The sequence below is a fragment of the Haliotis asinina genome, chromosome 1 (assembly GCF_037392515.1).
Source record: "Haliotis asinina isolate JCU_RB_2024 chromosome 1, JCU_Hal_asi_v2, whole genome shotgun sequence".
Classification (NCBI taxonomy): Eukaryota; Metazoa; Mollusca; class Gastropoda; order Lepetellida; family Haliotidae; genus Haliotis; species Haliotis asinina.
Window position 1 is genome coordinate 70,491,845 of NC_090280.1, and position 24,947 is coordinate 70,516,791.

The following is a 24,947-nucleotide window of genomic DNA, read 5'->3' on the forward strand; positions in this document are numbered from 1 at the left end:
AGTGAGTTTTGTTTTTAGTTTCCACTGTTTTCATTTTCATAATTATCCATCTTTGACAACCTGTGTTGAATGAGTTTAGGTATGAGGTGTTGTCGGAGCTATAAATTATTTTTGTAGGAAAAGATCGTCACTGCAAAAGAGCGTCATAAGTCAAACGGATGTTGTGTTTATGCTATTACCGCTAAACTACCGATATCGCTGCATTTGTTTCGCAAGTGGGCTGCGTTTGTTTACATTTGAGATGCAATTCCCTCAAATCTACCGTAATTCCTCCCATTACTTAAGGGGGCCTGATATGTTACCTACGTTTCGTATGTAAAAGTAGTATTTTTTGACGAGGTCATTGACATGCTTGATGTCAGTGATGCGTCTTGCTTCACTTCCAAGTTTCTAAGTAGGTTACAGAATGACAATTCGGGACCAAAGTTTGGACCAAGTGCGGACCAAGTCCGGACCAAGTCTGGCATTAGCCTTTTTCACCCAGTAAAGCCTTTGTCAGGCCCCTTACACTACAAAAATGACTTGGTTTCCAGAAACCGGGAAACCATCCATAATGTGGGTAATTGTGGAATCCAATTGGTTTCCATTCACTGAAACTTGCTAACTGAGTTTCCAACTAGATTCCATTTTGGATTGTGTGGGTTTGTTATTTGTGAAAATGGAAACCAAAAAGAAACTAAGTTCAGGGGTTTCTTGTTGGTTTCCATACCTGGAATTTGCAATTGGAAGATCTCATTAAATGGAAATCAACATAAAAGCATAAAATGTAGTTTTATGTGGGTTTCCAATGTGCTGTTTTGAACTAAGTAACATAAAATGTGTAATTGTTTGCCATACTGACATCCAGTTGGTACCCATTCAGTGAAACTGGGTGACCTAGTTTCCACATAGAATCCATAATGGATACCCTAAGCTCTGGATATGGAAACTAACAAAAAGCTATGGTCATGTGTATACTGTTGGTTTCCATTCCTGACTGAAACTTAGTTTTGAAGATGAACTTAGAATATTCACCAGATCTTATAATTCAATCTGAATATGCCTGGGGAAGGAATAGCAGATTCATATCATTGCTTAGATGAACAAGACAAAAGTAAATTGTTGACGCATCATTCGTTGGATATCACAATTTTAAAATGTTTCTTCAAACTGATGATGAAAGAACAAACGATACATTTTGTTTCTTCACATTCTTGTTTATCATGATGTCATGAAGCATCATATTCCAACTACCATGCACACAAACTTCACAATAACCGTACTAAACATACAAATGGTGAAGTGAAAGAAGAATGACTATATATGGCCTTTGTCCAGCTATGTGCACGAGGCGCACTTAGTCTGGTTTCTTTAGATTGGAATTAATGAGGCAAGTCCAGGTTTCGGTTGTCTGCTTTGTCACATTGAGGATTAGATGCTTTCTTTATCTGAAATGAAATAATAAAAGAGTGATACCTACAAGAATATACAAGAATATAACAAGAATAAAAGATGAATTGACTCAGAATATAAAAAAGTGACTCAGCATAGGTACATTGATCAAACTTTTATTATATATTAATTATGACTTATTGGATCATTGAGTTATGTATTCTTGTATACATAGCATTTGCTTATTCTAATGTTCCTTTCAGTAAATATATTGTATAAAAATAAGTAAAATTAAAGCCACTTAGGCAATATTTCAGCCACAGATTAATAATTAAAAGGTAAATGATGAAATATACAAAAACAGGCTATAGACTGCAAACTCCTCGGAATGTGAAAGAGTATAAGCATGTAGGAAGATTAGTATACGTCATTAAAACAATTGTCAGATTGGTACTTACATGATGATATTTCTCAATATCCATTATATACGTGAATTATAAAATAAATTGAGGCAGTGCGTAAAGTTTCACATTAGAAGCATTTATAGTTGGTATGCTTTAACACTGAGTTCAAGTATTTGACAATTAATCAGTGTCAAGTCATTAGTGTGTCGGGGTCCGTGTGTCGGCTTTATTGGGGTTGTCCCCACTTAACATTAGCTTGCTGTAAAAACAATGGAACTTACCTGAGTCAGGTGTTGACAGACGAAACTGGAAGTAATGAGTCGGTAATCCATGGGCACGCGAACTCGTGAGATTTTATAAAAGCAACAGTTTTATGTACAGAAGTGGTCGTTTTCAGTCCTTGTCTTAAAATCAGAACCAAATTGGGGCAGATAAGGATTTCATGCCTGCCAATCGAAATAAGGATGAGGTATTTGTTATTACCCACAAAGCCCCTATGCACAGTTGCTGCCATTTTGTCACTTGATCCCAAGTTGTTTATGACTCTATGCACAGTTGCCGCCATTTTGTCACTTGATCCCAAGTTGTTTTGAGATGACTAATTCGAAAGTAGGTCTTAATTGGTATCTGAAGTAACGACAAGAAACGCAACACAATGCATTATTCCTACGCTTGCCTGTGCTATCTGATTCAAGAAACTGACAATGAGAGTTACAATAGAAGCTTTGGAGACACGGATACGTGAAAAATTGAGAACAGCAACAGTCGTCGATCGCAGCTGGAGAAGAGGAACGCTCCACGGTCTGGTCAGGTACAGTGTTATTTTTCTGAATAAAGCTACAGCACATGTTATTCGTAATGTTTCATGTAAATAAGTTACTAGGACAATACACATGAAATTTTAGACTTGATGGACCTCGGTAAACAAATGCGTGTCGAATTCTTAACAAGAGAATTGGCTTCCTACACTTAGCACTCAAGAACTCAATATTACTGTGATTTGGATCAGGTCACACACGATTGAAATGGTTCATTGTCTTAATGAATGAAAAATTTCTGCAAGGAAAAAAAATCACAAATGTCTCTAGTATTGTTACTAATGGACTGTCACGACTCAGGGTAACTTCCAAACATATTTATAAATATGAATATTATCACAAGAAATACTTTTCATATTGTTTTTGATACTTGCACCATTGAAAATAATGTAGTTTGGGATTGTGAGTCATTTTGTATTTATAGGTTAGGGATTCTCTGACCAGATTTGGTGCATTGTTTGAGTGAAATTTCAAAATTCTTAGTTATTAAAGTTACAAGACACAAAATTTTGACAATTATTTTTGAGCCAACTTTCCATATCGCATTTATCATGATGCTATATGGGTGTTGCATGGATAAACTGTCAACACAGGACAGCAAGAAAAAATGTTTTCAAACTAATATTGAATATTTTTATATTACTGATGTTTGAGATAATTTAAGTTTGTCATCTGATGTAAGTGGTGTTATGCTTATCATATCAAGATTTAAAGAACTCTGATTCTGAATGAAGTAATGTGGATTGTGTTTGACCCATAGAAAAGGTTGCGAGAATTTTTTATATAAAGAAAGTTCCTGACATTACATTTCGAAACGATCTGACAATGTTATAAACATTTATTTTTTGCAACTTGCAATGATGCATTGCCAACCTAAAATAGTATATGAATTTGTTGACCTGGATTCTTTCCATCTATCATATTCTACACTTTGCAAACTGATATTCATTGTTTTTATTTCATGCTTTATTGGTATCAAGAGTGCAATACGGCAAGTTCCTGACTTTTTTTTTTAATCGATTCATTTCTACATTTATAGCATAATGGATGGCAGTGTTGGAAAAACTGAAGAAGGCTGTCAGGACCAACTCATTTTGACATACAAAAGGTATGTATAACCTAAGCCGTCCAGTACATAATGTACATACAAAATAACCAAATAATGTAAATCCTAGGAAACAGTAAAAATGCATGGCACAGTCACTATTCTTGCAACCTCCAACTGGAAACATGTTCCACTTATAGTTATGCATCATGCACATGTCTCTTTTCAGAAGCTTTCTGATGGGTTTCAAGGAACAAGATGGATCACTTAAGGAGTTGTGGGGAAAGCAGACGCCCAAGGCGTCAGAGTTCAGAGTAAGTAAACGTATCCTAGTCACTTTACATCTTGCACAGATTAAAAATTTAAAGGAAACTTTTAAAAAATCAAGTTAATGTGGTTTCTTGATATGTACATTCAAGGAATTTCAAAATGAACACTGTTTAACAAGTGCAATTTATCCATTGAAATATACAGCTTAAAGCTTGTGACCCCATATTCGTATCTTGTCTGCCAGAATGACCCCACATTATTGTTTAAGAAAACATTTCTTTGCACATTAATGGATGATTCCTAGTTTTATACACATAATATATAGGCGTATAATCAGTAACATTTGTTTACAAGCAGATTGTTGAATGTAAATAAACTTTTAATAAATTTGTGTTTTATTCTGTTATTTGTCATCCTGAAGCTTTTTACCATTATGCAATTGTATAAAATACCTGATTTGCTACATGTGAGACATGAAACAACCTCTTTTCCGGAGGAGCGAGTAAAAGATCGGCATAAGCAAGTTTCAATTTCATGGAAACTAGGTTGGAAACTAGATTGGAAACTAGGTTAGAAACTGCAACATGGAAACCAGGTTGAAACCTACGATAAACTAATACAAAAGAAACCTGGTGGAAACCTTCCATAAACTTATACATGGGAACCAGACGGATTCTGCTTTGAGGAGTGGGTAACGAATCACACTGGAAACCATCTGGAAATGGTGCAAAATTTGGTTTCAGTTTTCATGGAAACCTACAGTAAACTAAAACAAATGGAAACCAGCTGGATCCTGCTTCGAAGAGTGGTTAAGGAAACGAACTGGAAACCATCCTGAAAGGTGCAAAATTCAGTTTCATGGAAACCATCAGTAAATTAAAAACACGGAAACCAGTTGGATCCCGCTTGGAGGAGTGGGTAATGAAACAAACTGGAAACCATCCTGAAATGGTGCAGTTTCAGTTGCATGGAAACCACAATGAAACTACAGGAAACTTCCTGGATACCAACTGGAAATGTTGGTTTCCATGATGTTTCTTCTCAGTTTCAGTGTTCTGGAAACCAACTTATTTTGTAGTGACAAAAACCTGGAAAGACCAATTGTAAACCAAAAGTCACTGTGTACTGTAATCGGATTGGTTGGAAAACATGATCAAATGGTATTGGATTCCCGGAAATTGGAAAACTATTCACTGCATATTGACAAGTAGAAAACTCGCAAACAATTGTTTTGTTGAGTCATCAACAGTAGTAACATCATTCAAATCATATTGTGACATATAGTCAGAATGACGTCACAAATGAGCAACTCCAGATGCTACCATGGGAACCAGGTGAAACGGCCTGCTGATGACACTTCACTGCTGTACCCATACTTGTTTATTGTTTATTACAATGTCGATAAACATCATGTGTTGGCCAATTTCCGGATGTTATTGAGTATTTGAAACACAGGAATATTTCATTTGAAACCTTAGGCTGACACCGTCGGTTCCAAATGCATTCCCGTGCTTCAAATACTCAATAACACCCGGAAATTGGCCAACACATGATGTTTATCACCTATCAGGCACCACTTTGGGATCTGCCACACATATCTACCAAGTTTTGCTGACAGATATTAAGAAGTTTTTGAGTGCACAGGAAACGAAACACACCTCTCAGTTTTGAGACTAAGTCCAAAACGTTTCCATTTAAAATCCAGAAAATGATAAATCACAAAAACCTGTACATAGCAAAAGGCACCACTTTAGGTTCTGACTGATATACCTACCATGTTTTGCAGAAAAATATTGAGCGGTTTTTGAGTTCTGCTCTCTGCATTTTGAGTCGAAGTCCGAAAGGTTTCCATGGAAACTGAGAAAATGATAAATCACAAAAACCTGTACATAGTAAAAGGCACTAGTTTTGGTCCTTATGGATATATGTACAAAGTTTGGCAGAAAAATATTGAACAGTTTTTTAGTTCTGCTCCTGAAATGAAGCCCACCCCACCACTAGACTAACACCAAAATGTTCCATGGAAAAACAAAAAAACTAAAAATGCCAAAAATCTGTAAAGGCACAACCATAGGTTGAGATTGTAATATCTATCAAGTTTGGTAAAAAAATATTGAACGGTTTCTGAGTTATGCTCCTGAAACAAAATTTAAATTATTATGGACGAATGGACGAGCGGATGGACGTTCTGACAGACAGACGAGGCGTTGATATATCCCCCTACATTACATGCCAAGGGGATAACAAAAACTGACGCTTGTGGATTCAGCTATATGGTGGTTCAATACAAATACTCATGTGATCTACCAAGGTACCAAGAAAAAATTATCAGGAAAAATTTATACTGAATCAACCCCATGATTGCAATTCAGTCAAAGTCAATGGATCCAAACGAAGACGGATTTGCGAAAACTTGCCACCCACAAACATCTCATTGCTCAGTAAATCAAAGGAAAATCTGCAAAATTGAGTGGATGTGAAGTTAGTTAGAGCTCATGAGGATGGAAAAAATCAGGAAATTGATAGCCAGCCTTACATTCAACTGAAGCAAGATATTCAACAGCAACTTGGTGATGCTGCAAGAACAAGGAACATCAAGTCACATCAAATTCAATGAGCCTGTTTACGTAGGCATAAGTATCCTGGACCTATCCAAACACCTGATGTGCTGCTTTTATTTCAATGAACTCAACTGATGGTGATTCATACAAAGTGCTGTACATGGACACGGATTTCCTGCTGATCTTAGTTTGTACTGATGGTGTGTATGCAGACATGGCGATGCACATGCACCTGTATGACACTAGCAGTTATCCCAAAGTCCATCTCCTGCTGAGCCAAGTCAACAGAACGGTTCTAGGATGTCCAAATGACAAATGCGCAGGCATGCCAACTGCGGAATATGTCAGCTTGAGACCTAAAATGTATTCCTTCAAGAAAGTGGACAACAATGAAATCAGAAAGGCAGATGGCGATCAGAAACATGTGGTGACAAATCATATCAAGCATGATTGCCATAAAGAGGCCCTTTTCAAGAAACAAACCTTAAAAAACACAAACTGAACATGCTGGGAACTGACAAACACACACGATACAATATGAAAATCAACAAGACGATGCAGTCTCCCATGGACACGAAAAGATGGATAGACGACAATAGTGTCACGACATATGCTTATGGTCATACACATATTAAATAATTAGCAAAATATCATGGAAAAAAAATTATTATAGCCCACACGGACACTGAATGTAAGTGTAGCCCGTGTAGCCGAAGATGCTGCTAAAGCTTGGCTTAAAAGACAGGTTCTCTGATAAGTCTACCTGCTGGTGCCCTATTACATCCAACGAAGATAAATACCATATTTCAATGCTGAATTGAGTGCATCAAGCTGAATTCTTGTTTCTACCACACAATAGGGTGAGATGTAAAATGTACAAGTACAACAATGTACAACAGTCATGAATGTCGCCAGTTGTACGAAGAATCCAAACCACTGACAAAGAAAGATTTGGCCAAAGTCACCAAAGCACTAGATCAAATCTACAAACACAGTCGCTTAACCTGGCCTGCTGTCTTGCAAACTGATCTTGGATGTGAGTTTAAAGGAGCTGTGTTCCAGCTGCTGGCCAAACACAAAGTCCAGGTAAGATACGGTATAGCGGGAGCGCATTCCAGCCAAGTCATTGTTAATAGATCCAAACACACCTTAGCTAAATGCCTCTTCTCAAACCAGTACTCAATAGATATAATCACTCCTGGGAATAAATCTACGCATATTGTACATTTGGCACAAGTGATTTACAATAAAACTACATTGGTTTGAACAATATGAGATATCAGACAAATGTCTTAATCAAACTATAACAATGTAATCTACAAACATAAAAAAACAGATCGTGTGACAACTGTACTCAATAAGCTTTATTTGTTTGTAAACTTGTACTAACCAAATACTGCAACAAGAGCTTGTAATGCAAACTGTAGGTGTCTTCGCACTGCCTGCTTGCTCAAACGTAAAGTGACATCATCCAGGCCCACATCCACTAAGTCCAAACCTGCATAAAATGCATACCATTATGAAATAGCCAGTGAAGCAGAAATTAACATATTCACCACTACCTACATTGTAAGTCGGCTACATATTACACCTTCCCCCTAGCTACAGATGATTATAGTAACAACGTATCATCTGACAGCTACTTGATGTATGTTTAGACTAAATTCAAATCGATTTCATGGAAATCATGAGAAATATAAATGCCACACATCTGTCAACAGCAAAAAGCACCACTTTAAGATCTGCCTCATATGTTTGCCAAGTTGTGTTGAAATATATCAAACAGTCTTCGAGTTGTGCTCTGGAAACAAAGCCCATCCCTCCCTCCATCACAAAAGCCTGTAAATAGCAAAAGGCATCACTTTTGGTCCTCATGGATATATCTACAAAGTTCTGCAGAAAAATATTGAACAGTTTTTTAGTAATGCTCTGGAAATGAAGTCCATCCCTCCCTTTTGAGGGATTTCCATCAAAACTGGGAAACATGAAAATCCACAATCTGCAAATAGCGAAAGGCACAACTTCAGCTTCATTATGTTATGTCTGCCAATTTTGGACTAAAAATAGAGTTTTCGAATTATGCTCCGGAAATAAAATGATTACAGAAGGAGGGACAGACAGACAAGGCAACGACTATATCCCAACTATATATATTACAAGCCAGAGGTGATAAAAATAAGTCAAACAAATGAGCATACTTATGCAAAAGGTATGCTGGATCCTAACCTTTCAGTAAGTGTTGCTTGGTCAATATAATTACCTCTTCAAATATGGCCTGACAACCCAAACAGTTAAAACCAACAACATTTCTCTTCTGGTCTTAAAAACAAGGCTATTCTACAATGATATACACATGGAAAAAGTATAGAAACACCCATTAACAATATCACAATATGCAACATTATCACAGATGGGGACACCAGAAAAGTTCGTCACACATTATATGCATGTGTGGAATGGAACCCAGGTCTTGAGCATGATGAGTGAACACTCTAGGTTACTCAATCGCCCCTTATGATAACATGACAAATTTATATATGCATTTAAAATGTCATATATCAATATCAAAGTTTCATTTATCGGGTAATAAAGTAAAAGAGCTAATTTGTGTATGACACATCTCTGTCACTGCAGGAACAAGGACATGTAGGCAGATAGCCGTAATCAGTGATATAAAAGAAAGCAAGTGGGTAGTTACCAAAAGAGGCCAAGAATTCATGACATCCTGCAGTACGCCAAAGCCCAACATTCACAAGAACATCAATTGCTGCTTCCTTAGCAACGAGCTTGTTTAAGATCATACGCATCTAAAATGAGAAAGAGAAATATTTTCAAATCACATGACACAAAACTGCTGACAACTGCTAATACACGAAAAGTAATGAAAAAGATGACAGTTTACAATATCAACAAAGAAAATATCTTAAAAAAACTGCTGTAAGATATTCAAATGCTTTCTGCATAAATAGGAAGAAGTATGAAACAATTAACGCCATTGCCTAGATGATAACAAACCTGCAAAGTGCACAAGTGAATAGTATTACAGTTACCCAGTATATCACAGCTTATTGTGTGGTGCATTCATCCTGGAACAACCTAACCTCTGCAAGATGTTACCCTCTAAACTCCTCATTTCAGATTAATTGTTTGGATTTGTTATGACATGAACAACCTAACACCTTGTAATACGCACCAGTTTGCTAATGGCCGTTATTGTATTCAATGTACAGAGTAACACTCAGCCCGCTTCGTCTGAAACTACTTGGTCTTGCCACTAAAATTGTGTAAGCAAAGCCAAGCATTATATTTGGGGGGCAAACTTATCATATTTTGAGAACTTAATAATTATGCAATAATTTGATCTAAAAATCAGACGAAATAAAACTTTTGATGTTATATGGTTTGTTTTGGCATCAAATGGAAATAATGTCTGGTTATTGTTGTCAAAACAGGATACATTTCACAAACAAATGTGATACTAGGTGATAAGTATTACAATATGTACAGAGCTCCCGATAATTTTTCAAGGAATTGGGTTAACTCCCATGTCTGTCTTTTTTTATGAGTAATTGTATTCTTTCAGGAGTAACTAGCATTTTCTTTACTCCCACTAGTTAAAAGAACTGAGTAGTTTAACACAGACTCTCTTTTCCTCATTGGGTGCTGAACTCTTCTAAATACATAAATATAAATGCATCTCAATAGACTAAATGTTTTTAGTAATTGCCATATCACCAAACAATTGGCAGCCATTTCTAAATACTTACCATGGAAGTCATGTGACTATTAGAGTAAACCGCGGGCAGTAGGCATCGCTACCATTACCTAATGCTGTTGGAGAGTTTGTGCGGCATGACGAATCATACGCAAGTCAATTTAGTTAACTGAGTAATGTACGTAGGGTTATTTTTGGGTTTTAAGTGACACTGACACATTTTTTGTACTTCCAAATTTGTAATTAATTGGGTAAATGTGATTTTTATTGAGTAAAATACGCAAATACGTACCTTATCTGGAGCTCTGTATGTATGTGTGTAATTGGATATGGATAATGTCAATTGAATAGTGAGGTTACATACAAATTCCTAATCTGAAAGGCTATGGCTTGCTACATGTGGAGATTCAGATTCGCTAGTGGCAAATTGTTTTGATTCCTATGGTTTGCTAGCATTGATCTTGTGGATATGGTTTGCTTTTTGGGGCCTTCCATGTCCATGAAGTACAGGTGTCATGACTTTGATGTAAAAAGTGACCAGTTTGACTAGATTATTCAACATTTTTGTAACACCAATCCAGAAAATGAACTGAAGATAGTGGTACATTTGTCACCAATGACAGGCAAATTGCAGTATGTCACCAAATATATGAAAGTTGTCCCCATAAATATTTGAAACAGACAAAAAGTAGTTCCATCACCTTCCATTAAATCCTTGATGTTTTCAAATGGTTTTATGCCAAACTACAAACTATGTGTACAGTAAAGGTGTCATTGCTCACTGGAAATCAGGTTATGTGTTGTTTCATGGTTGGTTTACCCGATTTATGGCTGGATATAAAAAACCATGGTTAGTTTGGGAAATTCCACACTGGGAAATTAAGATCCATCACCTTCAAGTATCAACTTTGCCATTCCAAGTTTGAATATTTCATATTCAAATAATTGTGAAACAACTCATTATAACATAAAACCAATCATCATAACTCAAGTTCTTGCTTTTTGAAGTCAGTTCTGAAATGTAGTTTTACAAATGCAATAATTACTGCAGTATTTAGACAGGGAGTTTAATTGATTTCACTATTGTGGGGATTATCAGCTACAGCAACCAGTAACAGACACCGAAGCAAACCATTTTAACACACACTGTTTACCATTAGTGACTGTAGAATCATATTTATAAAATGTTGTGAATATTATGTCACATAATACAGTCAATGCAGCTAACAATCATGTTATGGTAATGCTTCTTGAACAAAATATACAAGCTGAATTTCTTCTTATGACAAATTTACATTCTAATAAACAAACAAAATCAAAAGCATCAATTTTATTTGGAATCAAAGGCTCGTAAATTCACATTTAAAACATTTCCTTGGAACAAGTTCTCGTTTTCAAATACTTCGTCTAAATACGGGCTGTCTATGATTAGCAAGACTTTTACAATATAATATAAATATGATAAAACATACCAGTCCCCATGACACAACCAATGTCATATTATATCCTTTATTTTGTTTCGGTTAAAAATTTGCTGCAACCAAAGGTGTTAGAAATCCCCTTTGAACCAGCAAAACAGAACAAAGACAAGTCTAAAACATTCAAATATTGTATTATTAAGCAAAGAGAGCAAGTTATATAAAGTCACAAGTCAATTTCACAATACCGATTTCAAATACAATACAAATGAGACAAAATCTATGGCAATGGGTCACAAAATCTTAGTGCGAGAGAGAAACAGTTATGCAGAATGTAACACAGTGAGCAGTCTGGCAGCAGTTACGTGGATCAGGCGTTGATGGATGCAGAAAGACAAACTCCAGTTAATGCGTCCGTGTCTGTCGACTATGCAGCAACTAGCATTTATATGTTCATTCAGTCATTTCCTGAAGGTTCAAGCACATACGACCATCACCACTAATGTGGAAGGCTCTAGAACAGTAGTGTACCGGAAGTCAACAAATAGAAAGGCAACGGCAGATAACTCCAAAGTACTGCCTTACAGGCGTGCCACTTAAACAATTCTCTGTTGGAAATGTGACCCATTATAGCTAAACTAAAACTAAATATTTTGACCCAATTACAACTAGCGCAAAAATAATTAATAACAACTCAAATCACCGAAAATACACTCTTGTAACACTCTCCCCCTTGAGGAAAAGAAAGTTTCATATAAACTTTCTGTTACATTCATAGCAATAATAACATAATGACATGACATGTAATAATATATGAGTAATATGAGAAACTTCTTGCAGAATTACTATGACAAAATACAGCATCATGAAGTCATCATACATCTACACCCTGGAAAGTGCATCAGCACAAACATTGTCATTGCCTTTCATGTGTTTGATCACAAGATTGAACCCTTGCAAGGTCAAACTCCACCTCTTATATAAGTCTTTTGGTTCTTGTTCTTCATTTTGTGAAGAAAGTCAAGGGATTGTGATCAGTAAAAACTTCGAATAGCAAAGTGGTGGTACCAAGGTACACTTCAAAATGCTGTAAAGCTAACAAAAGACCTAATGTCTCTTTCTCAATGGTAGAATAATTTCTTTGGTGATTGTCAAATTTCTTTGACAAATCAAAAACTGGATGCTCAATTCCAGAATCATCCTCTTGAATCAGGACAGCACCTGCACCAACATCACTTGTATCAATTTACAACTTAAATGCTTCCTCAAAATTTGGTGCCTGCAATACTGGAGAATTCATGAGTATGGCCTTGACTTTTTCAAATGCAGTCTGACAACTGCTATCCCACTTGAATTTTACCTTTTTCCACAAAAGGTTGGTAAGTGGAGATACAACATCTGAAACATTTTAACAAAACAAAATAGCCAGCCATACCCAAGAATCTTATGAGTCCTCTCTTAGATTGAGGTACTGGAAAGTGTACAATTGCTTCAACTTTAGCATGAACTGGTTGTACCTGGCCGTGCCCTACAACATGCCCTAAAAGTTCAACTTGTCCCTTCCCAAATTCACACTTGGCTAGATTCACAGTCAATTTTGCTGCAGACAGCCTTTCGAAGAAAGCATGAGTTCTTTTCAGATGGTCTTCCCACTCCATGTTGTAATCGATGACATCATCCATGTAAGCCTCAAATCTGTCAACACCCGATGTCACATTGTTGTCTCTGGAACTGTGCTGGTGTGTTCTTTAGACCAAACGGCATCACTTTGTATTGATGCAGTCCATCTGGTGTAGCAAATGCCGATATTTTCTTTGCACAGTTTGTGAGTGGAAACTGCCAGAAGCCCCCCAGTAAGTCAAACTTACTTATATATTTAGCTTGACCAATGCGATCAATGCAACTGTCCACTCTCTCGGAATAGGATACGAATCAGTTTGCGAGAGTGCACTGACAGCTTTCATGTCAGAACAGCAGCACCAACCACCTCCACCACTCTTCAGCACAAGAACACATGGTGAACACCGACTGTCATTGGGTTCAGTAAAGTCATTGTCCAGCAGGTATTTCACTTCCTTCCACAGAATTTCACACTTCACTGGATTCAACGGTTATGGGTGTTGTTTTACTGGCACAGCATCACCTACATCTATGTCATGACTAACAACATCAGTTCAACCAGGCACCTCATGAAATAAGTGAGAGAACTCATGAATCAAATCTGACATCTGAACTCTTTGCTCAGGGGATAAATGTGATAGTTTCTCATCAAGATGAGCTAACACATCAGAATTTCTCAACTTTGGAGAAACATTATCACTAAAGATCATCAAATTTCACATTGCTAACACAATCATCAATGTTTTCAAAGATGTTCAATATTGTCTTTAGTACAATTAGTACCTGAGGAGAGTGTGGCAATACAATTGACATGCTTGGTTTCTAACCTGTCATGATATTTCTTAATCATGTTTACATGACACAACCTCTTTTGTTTACGACGGCCAAGCATCAGGACGACATAGTCTGTGTCACTAACCTTTTTGTCAACAACACATGAGCCTTGATATCTTACTCTCAATGGTTGACCAGGAATGGGAAGTAAAACAAACACCTTCTCACCACAAATGAAATTTCTCTCTTTTGACTTCCTGCCATAGTTTTGCTTCAATTTTGCTTGTGAAACTTTCAAGTTTTGTCTGGCCAACTAACTTGCTTTTGAAATTCTATCCCAAAATGTGGACACATAGTCTAAAAGATTGATTTCAGGACTGTCATTGAGCAATTGTTCTTCTAAATGTTTCAAAGGCCCTAAACTTTCCTGAACTGACTTCCTGACAGAAAATAACAACAAATGCATACCCTCATCCCAATCTTTCTCTCTCTCAAAACAATAAGTTTTTATCATATTCTTCAAAGTTTGATGAAACCTTTCTAAAGTTCCTTGGATGATAAGCACTAGACTTAACTTGCTTAATACCTAGCTGGTACATAGCTTGTTGAGACACTTTAGATATAAAATTTGAGCCCTGATCAGAATGAACAACATCTGGCAAACCAACTAAGGTGAAAAACTTGATCAAAGCCTTGACAATCACAGGAGCAACAATTCCATGAAGTGGAATTGCTTCAGGAAATCTGTTAGAGAGCACATACTAGAGAGCAAATACTGATTACCAGACTTAGTCCTAGGTAGTGGACCACCACAATCAATAATAACTCTACTGAAAGGTTCCTCAAAAGCCGGTATAGGCTTCAAGAGAGCGGAAAGAATTTTCTGATTTGGTTTTCCAACAATTTGGCATGCATGACAGGTCTTGCAAAATTCAGCCATATCTTGCCTCAAACTGAGCCAAAAGAAATGTGCCAAAATTTTCTAACAAGTTTTGTTTACACCCAAATGACCTGCCATGGGACTTTCATGTGCCAATGAAAGTACATGCTTTAAAAATACTTTCGGTACCACGATTTGATGGTACAATTTCCATTCATCCTTCGCAGGAACGTCCGGCAATATATATTTCCTCATCAGAACACAATCCTTGTCGTAATAACAAACTTGAACGTTGCTAAACTCCTCAAAAGAAACAGACTTACTAGCCAACTTCTGCACTTCAACATCCTCACTCTGTGCACTAATAAGCTGCTCTCTGGAAAGAATGTGATCACCACCTGACAAACTATCAGACTTATCAAGAAGACCTGAAGAGCTACTACTCTTTGGAGATAAGTCATCAGTCTCTACCTCACACAAAGAATGATCCATGAAAGTAAATGACAAATCATAAATGGAATCATTTGGCAAAGAAGTCTTGGAAGCAATGCCTTTTGACATTGAACAAGTCACTGCACAAGAAGGAAAAATACCCAGAAATTCATCCTCCAACTTTTCTGTACTAACTTTACTCTCCAGCAAAACAGTGTTAATTGCATCAGCACCAACACTGGCCCCCATAAGATCATTACCGATCAACAAATCAACACTGGGAGAGAGTCAAGAACACCATCTTCACCTGAAACCAGATCTGAAGTCAAATTCACAAAATGGAGAGGAGCAGAAGAATAGACCAATCCAGTCTGGGCCAATATGACCCGCCCACTTCGCTTTTGACGTTAGGGGGGGGACAACCTCTGACTGATAACAATGGCATCACCGGCGGCGAAACGTACGTGATTGAGAATGTTATTGATGAATTCTGCCTGTGGTACTTTGGTATCCATCATTTGTGAATGACATGTCAAGAGGAAAGTCGTATGTATTTTATTTTTTATCAGTCTAAGTAAACTTAGTGTCAGTGTGTTTTGTTATACTCCACCACCAGTAGGGGAAAGTAACGAAAAGTACTGAGGACAGGTTTTCTTAGACTGATTTTTGATATATATTAGTTGACAGACTGTAATTAGCGAGTAAAATGAGTGAACCATGAACACAACCACATATTCAAGTTACAGATCGTTTTGATATCTAGATTGTCAACACTGCGCGAGGAGACTTCAGTTCAATCTTTTATCCAATATTCAAATTTAGTTCAGTCATTTATGTGAAATCATGGGTTTATGCCTTTGATTAACAAAGCAGAAAAATATTTCCATACTAAAAGATGTACATACCCAGAGGCAAATATTCAGCAGCTAATCTTAGCAAATCTCAGTAAAACTGCCCTCTTCAAATTACTACACCATCCTAAAATGACACTTAATACATGGAAATATATTTTTTTAATCATCCTCTTCCATTTATTTTTTCAATGAATTCTGTGTGTACTTTGTTGTGGAATCCTAATTTACAAACTTCAACAATACTGGCCTTCATGAACTGCCAGCGTTTATGTTCAGGTATATAACACCACCATAATACAAAGAAGATCCAAGATCCACTCTGCACCTGTACACTGACCCAACTTCCAGAAACAGTCAAAGCTTTGAACAGAGCATCCACAGTTACCAAAACAATTAACTTGGTTTCTTCAGAGATAATTACTAATGGACATAAGGTGCAAAGAATGTCTCAAAAGTTCAATAAAATTACAATAAAAGTTCAATAAAATGGACCTCATTGCTTCTTGAACAATGATACTAGTAATCTTTGTTTTATTATGTCTAAGACCATATCCCAAGAGGACATAGCACAAAATCTGATCTATTTCCTTTCCTGGAATACTTTGTAATGTCAGCAAAAACATACTAAAGTTGTTTCAAAATGTGGTGACAGTCATAACAAAACAGGAAAATGTCCTAAAGCATTCGCACTCTGCAAACCAGTGTGCAATTTAATATGAAGCTGATTTTCCAAATAACCCTGCATCAATAAACCTTGAAAAAGTTCGATAAACAACACTTTGGCTCAGTCATGAAACTCAAAACCTCAAAAGCTGGTGATTTCTATGAAGCATTCCATCAAATCTGGGTTAAATGTATGTTTCAATATTCAGTCCAGTTACATGAATAGTCAACTGAGATTTTGTAAGATATTCTGTTCCAAGACTGAATAATGTCTGACCAGGGTGTCGCCAAAACATAGAATTTGCTGTTGTCTACTCTCTGGATGTTGAAATAACTTTTATATGAGTTACCATATGAGTAATTACTTTCAGACTAATCTTATTACTGGATATATTACTTTTTTTAAAAAATATCTTAAATCAGGAGCCATGTAACTAAGTAAGTGCCAAGTTATTGCTCTGCCATGACATGTCTGTAGTGTTGTCTAGGTATGCCTGGTTCTGCTTTCAAACCACATGAATCTGCTATGTCAATCAGTTAGGTATAATTATTTATAACTGATTATATTATTATTAATTTTATTACCTTTCTACGTTTACTAAAGGATGCACAATTCTTAAAAGACATCTTGCTATCAATTTTAATGACTGTAATATTCCTACAGTATACCAATTACCTCTCCTGCATGAACAAATATATGTTGTACCAAGAATTAAAAACATATATTATTCTCTTAGTTAAGAAATACAATTTTATTTAATTTCCTCCAATATTCCAGAAAGTCACTATTCTTTTCGCATGGTTTTTGTATCCATCCACATCTCTTTATGGAAATTCAGAAATATTTAAGGCATGGTTTTATAAACACTCAATGCTTTTCATATTTTGGATAATATGTGATAGGCACCTGCTTACACTGTCCCTTTCAATAAAAAATATTACTCGTAAAATATTTTGACCTATTAACAGATAGTGTACTGCAGAGTAGCCTTTCAGATTGAGCTTTTGAAACTTGACAACATCATAAAATGTGTGACAAATTTAAGAATATGTGAGATCGAAGGCAACCATACCCATCACATTGTTCTTTAATGTAACATGTTTTGCCAATTTGGTCATCCCTAACCGAAATCACATCACTGTCAGATTTGTTTACATTGTGTCACGGCCTTCTCGCCTGTCTCGTTTCACCTTTGTGATCTACAGAATCAATGCCCAATATTGACTAAAATGTTAAGCAAAAACTATTTTGTAGTTAAAAATTATCTTTGTTTATAACACTTGCAAAGGATTAAAATTCTAGTTGTTGTCATCTAATTGGTAATGGTTTAGCACATGTGCGAAAGTATGGAAATTCATGCAAATTCTTAACTTCAAGCAGATGTAGGTTTCGAGGACGATGGTTCGTGAGGCCTATCGCAATTCCTCGATCCACCTCAATTTTTTTTGGCTTCACCAAAATGGTTTTGTTGAAGGTACTCATCAAATTGCAGCAATGTATAACAGATATTGCGAGTGTGAATGGCATAATTCAAAGCACATCGCTTCAGAGGCTTCATTTGACCTCGGAAATAAGTCTGACAAATCCACAATGCGCGCCTGGCCTGTTGATTGGCCGAAGTTCACGCATGCGTCAGCTATATGATTGACAGACTGGATTGGTCTATTGCCACCTATACCCTGAAACAAAACATCTGAGCTAGCTGAAGACTCATCAGAAAAAGGCAAACCTTCCTTCAAAATCAGAGACTGGAGAGCTCCAGTATCACTCACGATAATAACAGGCCATGGGGTAGAATTATCTCCCATAAGCGACACAGTACCCTTAGAAACAAACGGCAAAAACTCCTTCCCCTGTCGAAAAGATCATGAATTCTTCATGAAGTTTCTTCATGAAGAGTTCATGAAGACTTCATGAATTCATGAACATTAAATGAGACATCTACTTCATGAAGAGTTCATGATACTTCATGAAGAGTTCATGAAGATACTTCATGAAGAGTTCATGAGTTCATGAAGATACTTCATGAAGAGTTCATGAAGAATTCATGAAGATTTCATGAAGAGTTCATGAAGATACTTCCTGAAGAGTTAGTTCATGAAGACCCCGTGAACTGTTCATGAAGACTTCCTGAAGAGCCTTTTCAGCCTTTTCTGCAACACAAGTCACATAATCTGACCATGCCATGCAAGCTGGCAGGCAACATATAAATTCATCACCAATAGATGTAACATAAATTAAATATCAAGCAGCAAAGAGGGCACAAACAGAAAACTAGATTTTGATGGGATTTCCTTTTTATTCAAATCTTCAGCAGAAAATTCTGATTAATTGTTTAAAAACAACACAAGAACCTGTATCCAAACATTGTGCTCTAGAATTAAAGAAGCTGTCATCCATACATACTTGTTCTATCTTTACTACAGCTTGGATGTCAATCAGTCTGTATCCAGGAAAATGAACTTATTCAGGAACACCATTTCATGCAGTAGATTGTAATATACAATTTCAGAAAGTGTAATCCCTTCAGACTATATGTTTTTTAAAGGTCACATGCAACCAAAAAATCAAACATAATTAAAACACATTGATCACTTATTCGTGACATATAATATACATTGCTGCTATTAAAAAGACAAATAAACACAATTATAAGCGTACAATCGCGATTCAAAAGTACAACATTTTGTACTTGGGCTTGCTTCCCCCGAAACGAAGCCCTCGGGAGACCGAACCCAGTCATAGCGGGTGGATATGCACTCAAGTGTAGTGACGGCTCCCAATTGGCTGTTTCATTTGCTAATACGCTGAGGGTTCATCGTGTGTACAGAAAGATGATCTGTTTGATGGGCATTTTAGAAGTAAGAAAGTAAGATACTTTATGGATAACAACTTCTTTTTGTGTACTTGATGCGTCGTTTCAGTATTTATACATATACTGTTGTCAAACAAGATCATATACACGAAAAGAAGTCGTTATCCATGAAGAATGTATATAGAGATGTTGGGTTTGGAAAATACATGTTCTCTGAATTTGTGCTCGATCCAAAAAAAAAATCATGTCAGTAGAGATGGTAAACTACTGCGTTCCTGGAATCTGTCATTCGTCCAAGTACAAAGCAGGACTTGAAACTGACAAGAGTTTCTACTAGTTTCCGTCAGATCCAGTCATCCTAAAAAAAAAGAATGTAGTTTGTTTGCAACCCACAGACATAAAAAACATGTTATGTGTATCACACGTGCCTAGTTACATAATGTGGCAGACACGGGACTCGGGTGCACGAGTCATAAATCAACTTACAACTTGTATTTTCTTTATGCCTTTATAGGTGTTAAGTTCAAATTGCACGTGGTCAATGATTGAAGCTGTGCATTGCATGTTGTCTTTAGCAGACAGGCAGACAGACATACAGGTGTGAATAAACCAGACACTGAGCTTTCTCTGTGACAGAGATTGCTTACCACAATCAACAAGTTTTTTTACGTAACGAGTAGATTATTTACTTGTTTGTGTACACAACCAAGATTAGACTACTGCTCACGACCTCAGACGCTGGGCATGCATACTGTTTCAAGCTCCATGAACCTATTCACTGCGCATGCGTTATGGACGCAGCGCAGCACAGCTGTTGAAACCAGTTTTCCCCCCAGCGATGGGGGAAATTTAGTGAAACGTTTGAAATCCGTTTTCGTGGGCTTTTTTTTCATCGCGTTTTTTTTTCAACTTTATAGGTTGAATTGGCATTTTTTATGATTTGTTTCGGTAAGTGCATACCGAAAGGTACCAGAATCTGCAAAGTTGTGTTTTACGTTGCATGTGATCTTTAAGTAGACAATCAGAGTCACAACCAACAGAGAATTTACAACAGGGCCTATAATCATCTACCGGGAAGTTGTACATAGGGCATCACAATTAATCTCAGAAGAAACAGGATGGAAGAACCTTCAGGAAAAGCAGTGGTAACATCACTGAAGATGCCCACATTGGTTTAAGAATGGTTAGTGACTGAGTGAGTTGAGTTCCAGCAATATCACGACAAGGAACCCAAGAGAAGGGCTACATACATTGTACTCATGTGACGAATCAAACCCAAGTCTTCAGTGTGAAGAGTGAACATTTTGGCTCAGGAATATAATCATTGAGCAGAACTTCATCATTGTGTCTCAACATTTGCATGATTAGGACCATTTCCTCAGAATCGCCCAGTGGATATCTGAAAAACATTGTAACCAACAACATTTAATCATAGTCTTTCCATTTCAAAGAGTCTAAAGCAAATACTGAAACTTTGTTGTTTAAAAAAAATAATTGCTCAAAATGATAAGTATATATAACTTGTTTCAGATAATTTTTCACCTGATTAATTAAACTATTTTAAATAATTTAATAATTTAATTTTACACTTAATTTTTTTTAATACAAAGAGTGCATATCAAGTAACAAAACTGGCTTCTAAATCACTAGTCTACATTCATAATCAAATATATTCTGAAATATCTGCATTTCCCAACATTTAAAATAATCAGCACATCATAAAATATGGAAAAACGTATCTTCATGCAACTGAACCTATTTCCAACTCAAATAGATGACTAAACATTGTGGCACATTCACTTTTAATTTACAGTCGGTAATTATTCCAAAACTGAATACAAAAACGACAGAGAGAAAATGAAACATCCCTGAAAGTGCCTATAGCAATTATCTCCCTTTTCATTTGAATTTATTTTGTTGTTTATAATCTAAGCCAAACAAACTTAGCACCAAACTAGCACCTTGAACTCTGACTCTGCATGTGCTCAGATTTAAGTCACCAGCGTTACATGCCCCTGTTTAAGTCCCATCATACACAAAGTTCACATTATCATTCAGTACACATTACTGATTTTCCTTCTGAGACTAAGAGACATACACTGTGTAAAAACAACACTTGATACATTGCTATATGTTTAAAAAATGTTTCGGTCATTCTCCTCAAAGAGAGTTGCTTATCCCTTCACCATTGTTTGTATATGCATATTCCGGCAATCAAAATAATTTCAAAATTGTTGTTTTTAACGTACCGCTCATGGAAATCAACTTGGGATGCATCCATAGGCAGTTAATCTAGTCGATTCCTTTATCTTGAGTCAGTTCTTGACATATCCATCGTTGTATTATCCACGAAATGCGCGAATCGCAAATTCATTAGTGATATTCATCGCCTGAATCGTTGTCTGTTGGCGAAGTTGCATTTGGCGCCTTCTGCCTTGCTCTCGCGCTCGAAGACAGCAGCAATGGCGTCATGCCGGGAAACGGTCGCGTCTTTCCGTATCGAATGTTGCAAGTTTGAAGTAAAGACATTTTTTGATAGAAAAGAAAAATTAAGAGTAAATATAAACCTTAGATCAGGAATAAATCGTGTCTATAAATAAAATAAGATGCATGATTATTGTTATCCGTTCTTAAAGTCGCAATAGATTTCGGGAGAACGAAGGGCGGGGCAGTTTTGGCGCGAAAGTTACTCCATCATACCAACAGTGTATAATTTCTCATCTTATGAACAATTAATGGCAAGAATTACAATATTTAGATATTAATATCGAAATTACAACTTGTCAATATACATGTCGTATTATTGTCAATGGCGAGGATCCCGTAAAAACATGTTCTGAGTTCACGTTCCGTTGTCGATCATAACTTGGAAGAATAGTTTATAATGCACATGTCCTTGGTCGTAAATTTTATTTCATTAGTCTAAACTGACGTAGTTTTAGGGTCATATTGTGCTGGACAGGGAGTGACAGTGGAATGTGTTCTAAAATCGAGAGCACTGAATGTTTTCAACAAGAAGATCAACTTGCGGGTTATGAAAGCTGTCAGAAGCATGGCGATATCAAAATATTTTTCCACATATTTTTTTTCTCTAGTACCGATTTGACTGTTAATGTTTTTGACTGTTTTATGTTTTTGCTTCGTTATGAACTTTGCGAAAGACGTTCTTGCGATAGTAAAGTATCTGCATGCATGTCCGATCGTGAGCAATCACAGGAGGAATTCAAAGAAATGAGACTATTTTGACAGGAAAACTTTACCTTATGGAGTAAATATGAATAAGGAAGACAAGTAGAAAACTTCCACACTACCAACTGGTTACACAGCTATTTTAAGAAGGTAACTTTTAACTTGAACTGTCCCTATGTTACTAAAACAACTCCTGTTAGGCACAAAATCGTTTAGCGTTCTTTTATGCATTATTTATAGTATATATTATGAAACAACAACAAAAGATACTAGACAAAAACTAGTAATGCCACGAGAGATAGGATTTACAGATAAATTAAACTTAATTAAATATGTTGAAAGTATGTTTATGCCTCATCTGTAATCGTTTACATAACAATTTATCTAACATGAATAAAAGTATTGTAGCTTGTAATATTTATTCTGTATTTTCTTTTTAATGTAGTTTACTCTGGAAATTTGTAGTGAATAAGATTAAACTTACTTCATGAACAAAAACTTCAGGAAGTAACATATAACTTCATGAAGTGCGAAATAACTTCATGAAGTTGGAGAAGTCTTCATGAAATATGTCTTCATGAAGTAACAATTTACAGAAAATACACTCTCGTAACAATGACCCAAAATGAACAAACCAAAAATCATCAGGAGGACAGCCCTCAGGCTAAAGGGCAAATGTACGATAGGAAAGGTATATTGTTACCTTATCAAATAGTGATATTCAATTTCAAATATTAGGTTTACTATACATTATTGCGACACTCTGGAGAGATATGTAACTGGAACCATGACCTACCACTCATTTTGCTTTGTAACAGAAAGGGAGGCAACTCCTGCTATCAAGTTGTTTGCAGCATAATTTTAGCTGAAACTCGTGGGCTATCCTAAGTGATCATGACCTAACTAATTTTATTGACCGACTGTGAGTTTGATGAAATCCTCAAAACTATCCCTGTACCCTGAGTCTTATGATTCTGCATCTGATAACAATATGTATGTGCTTAGTCACAACATGACAAATAGATTCAAATTTTAGACACCAGGACCAGTCATTAATAACTATATCAATTACAGCATCAATCCCAGGCAGTGATAAGGTAGCTAGAAGAACAATCATCTATATATTCAGAGTGATATCACCTCTCTATAGATTTCTCATTTTTAAAAGCTGTCTTTGATGTTATATCTAGTCCATTCAATAAGTGAATGACTCAGCAATATTCCAGCTATATGGCGTCGGTTTGCAATTAATAGTGTCTGGACCAGACACTCCAGTGATCATCAGCAAGAGCATCAATCTGTGATCACATCAATTCAAATCTAATATGACCATGACCAGGTATGTCACATTTTTCATTCCACACCCATGTTCCTGATAAGGTAGGGTAATCATCATTTTCATGTAAAAAAATCAGCTGTTCCGGACTTTAACAAGTTTTCAGAGAACAATTAAGAAATGCTAAATTCCATACAATGGGCAGTGAGACTTAAAGACTTACAACAGTGATGAGAGCTTCCCCGACTTGGTTGTTGGTGATGAACTTGGACAAGGCAGTAAGGGAGCTTGGAGGGAGACCTGCAAATATAAAACCTTTGTAAGCCTTCTTCTTCTACTTGATAAAAAAAATAATTGTTCTACAAATCAGGTCAGTATAACATAATAGTTTTGCTGAAATAGCACCACTCTTTGGCATAAGAACACATGGTGAACGCCACAAACTGTCACTGGGTTCAGTAATGTCACTGTCCAGCAGGTATTTCACTTCCTTCCACAGAATTTCACACTTCACAGGATCATGTAATATCAGTGTTGTTTTACTGGCACAGCATTACCTACATCTGTGTCATGACTAACAACATCAGTTCAACCAGGCACCTCATGAAATTAGTGAGAGAACTCATGAATCAAATCTGACATCTGAACTTTTTGCTCAAGGGATAAATGTGATAGTTTCTCATCAAGGTGAGCGAACTCATCAGAATTTCTCAACTTTGGAGAAATATTATCACTGTGGTCGTCAAATTTCACATTGCTAACACCATGATCAAAGTTGTCAACATGTTCAACACTGTCTGTAGTACAATCAGAACCTGGGGAGAATGTGGCAATACATTTG

At 36.4% G+C, this 24,947-nt stretch overlaps 1 protein-coding gene across 1 annotated transcript in view; it reads right to left on the reverse strand.

Annotated features, from left to right (window-relative positions):
- Window positions 1-24,947, reverse strand: part of LOC137296373 (tetratricopeptide repeat protein 28-like) — a 197,447-nt gene that overhangs the window by 18,132 nt on the left and 154,368 nt on the right. Inside the window, exons 12-14 of the mRNA XM_067828159.1 lie at window positions 24,330-24,406; window positions 9,168-9,276; window positions 7,860-7,967 (exon numbers count right to left, since the gene is read on the reverse strand). Coding sequence (XP_067684260.1) covers window positions 7,860-7,967; window positions 9,168-9,276; window positions 24,330-24,406 — 294 coding nt within the window. The remainder of the gene's footprint in view (window positions 1-7,859; window positions 7,968-9,167; window positions 9,277-24,329; window positions 24,407-24,947) is intronic.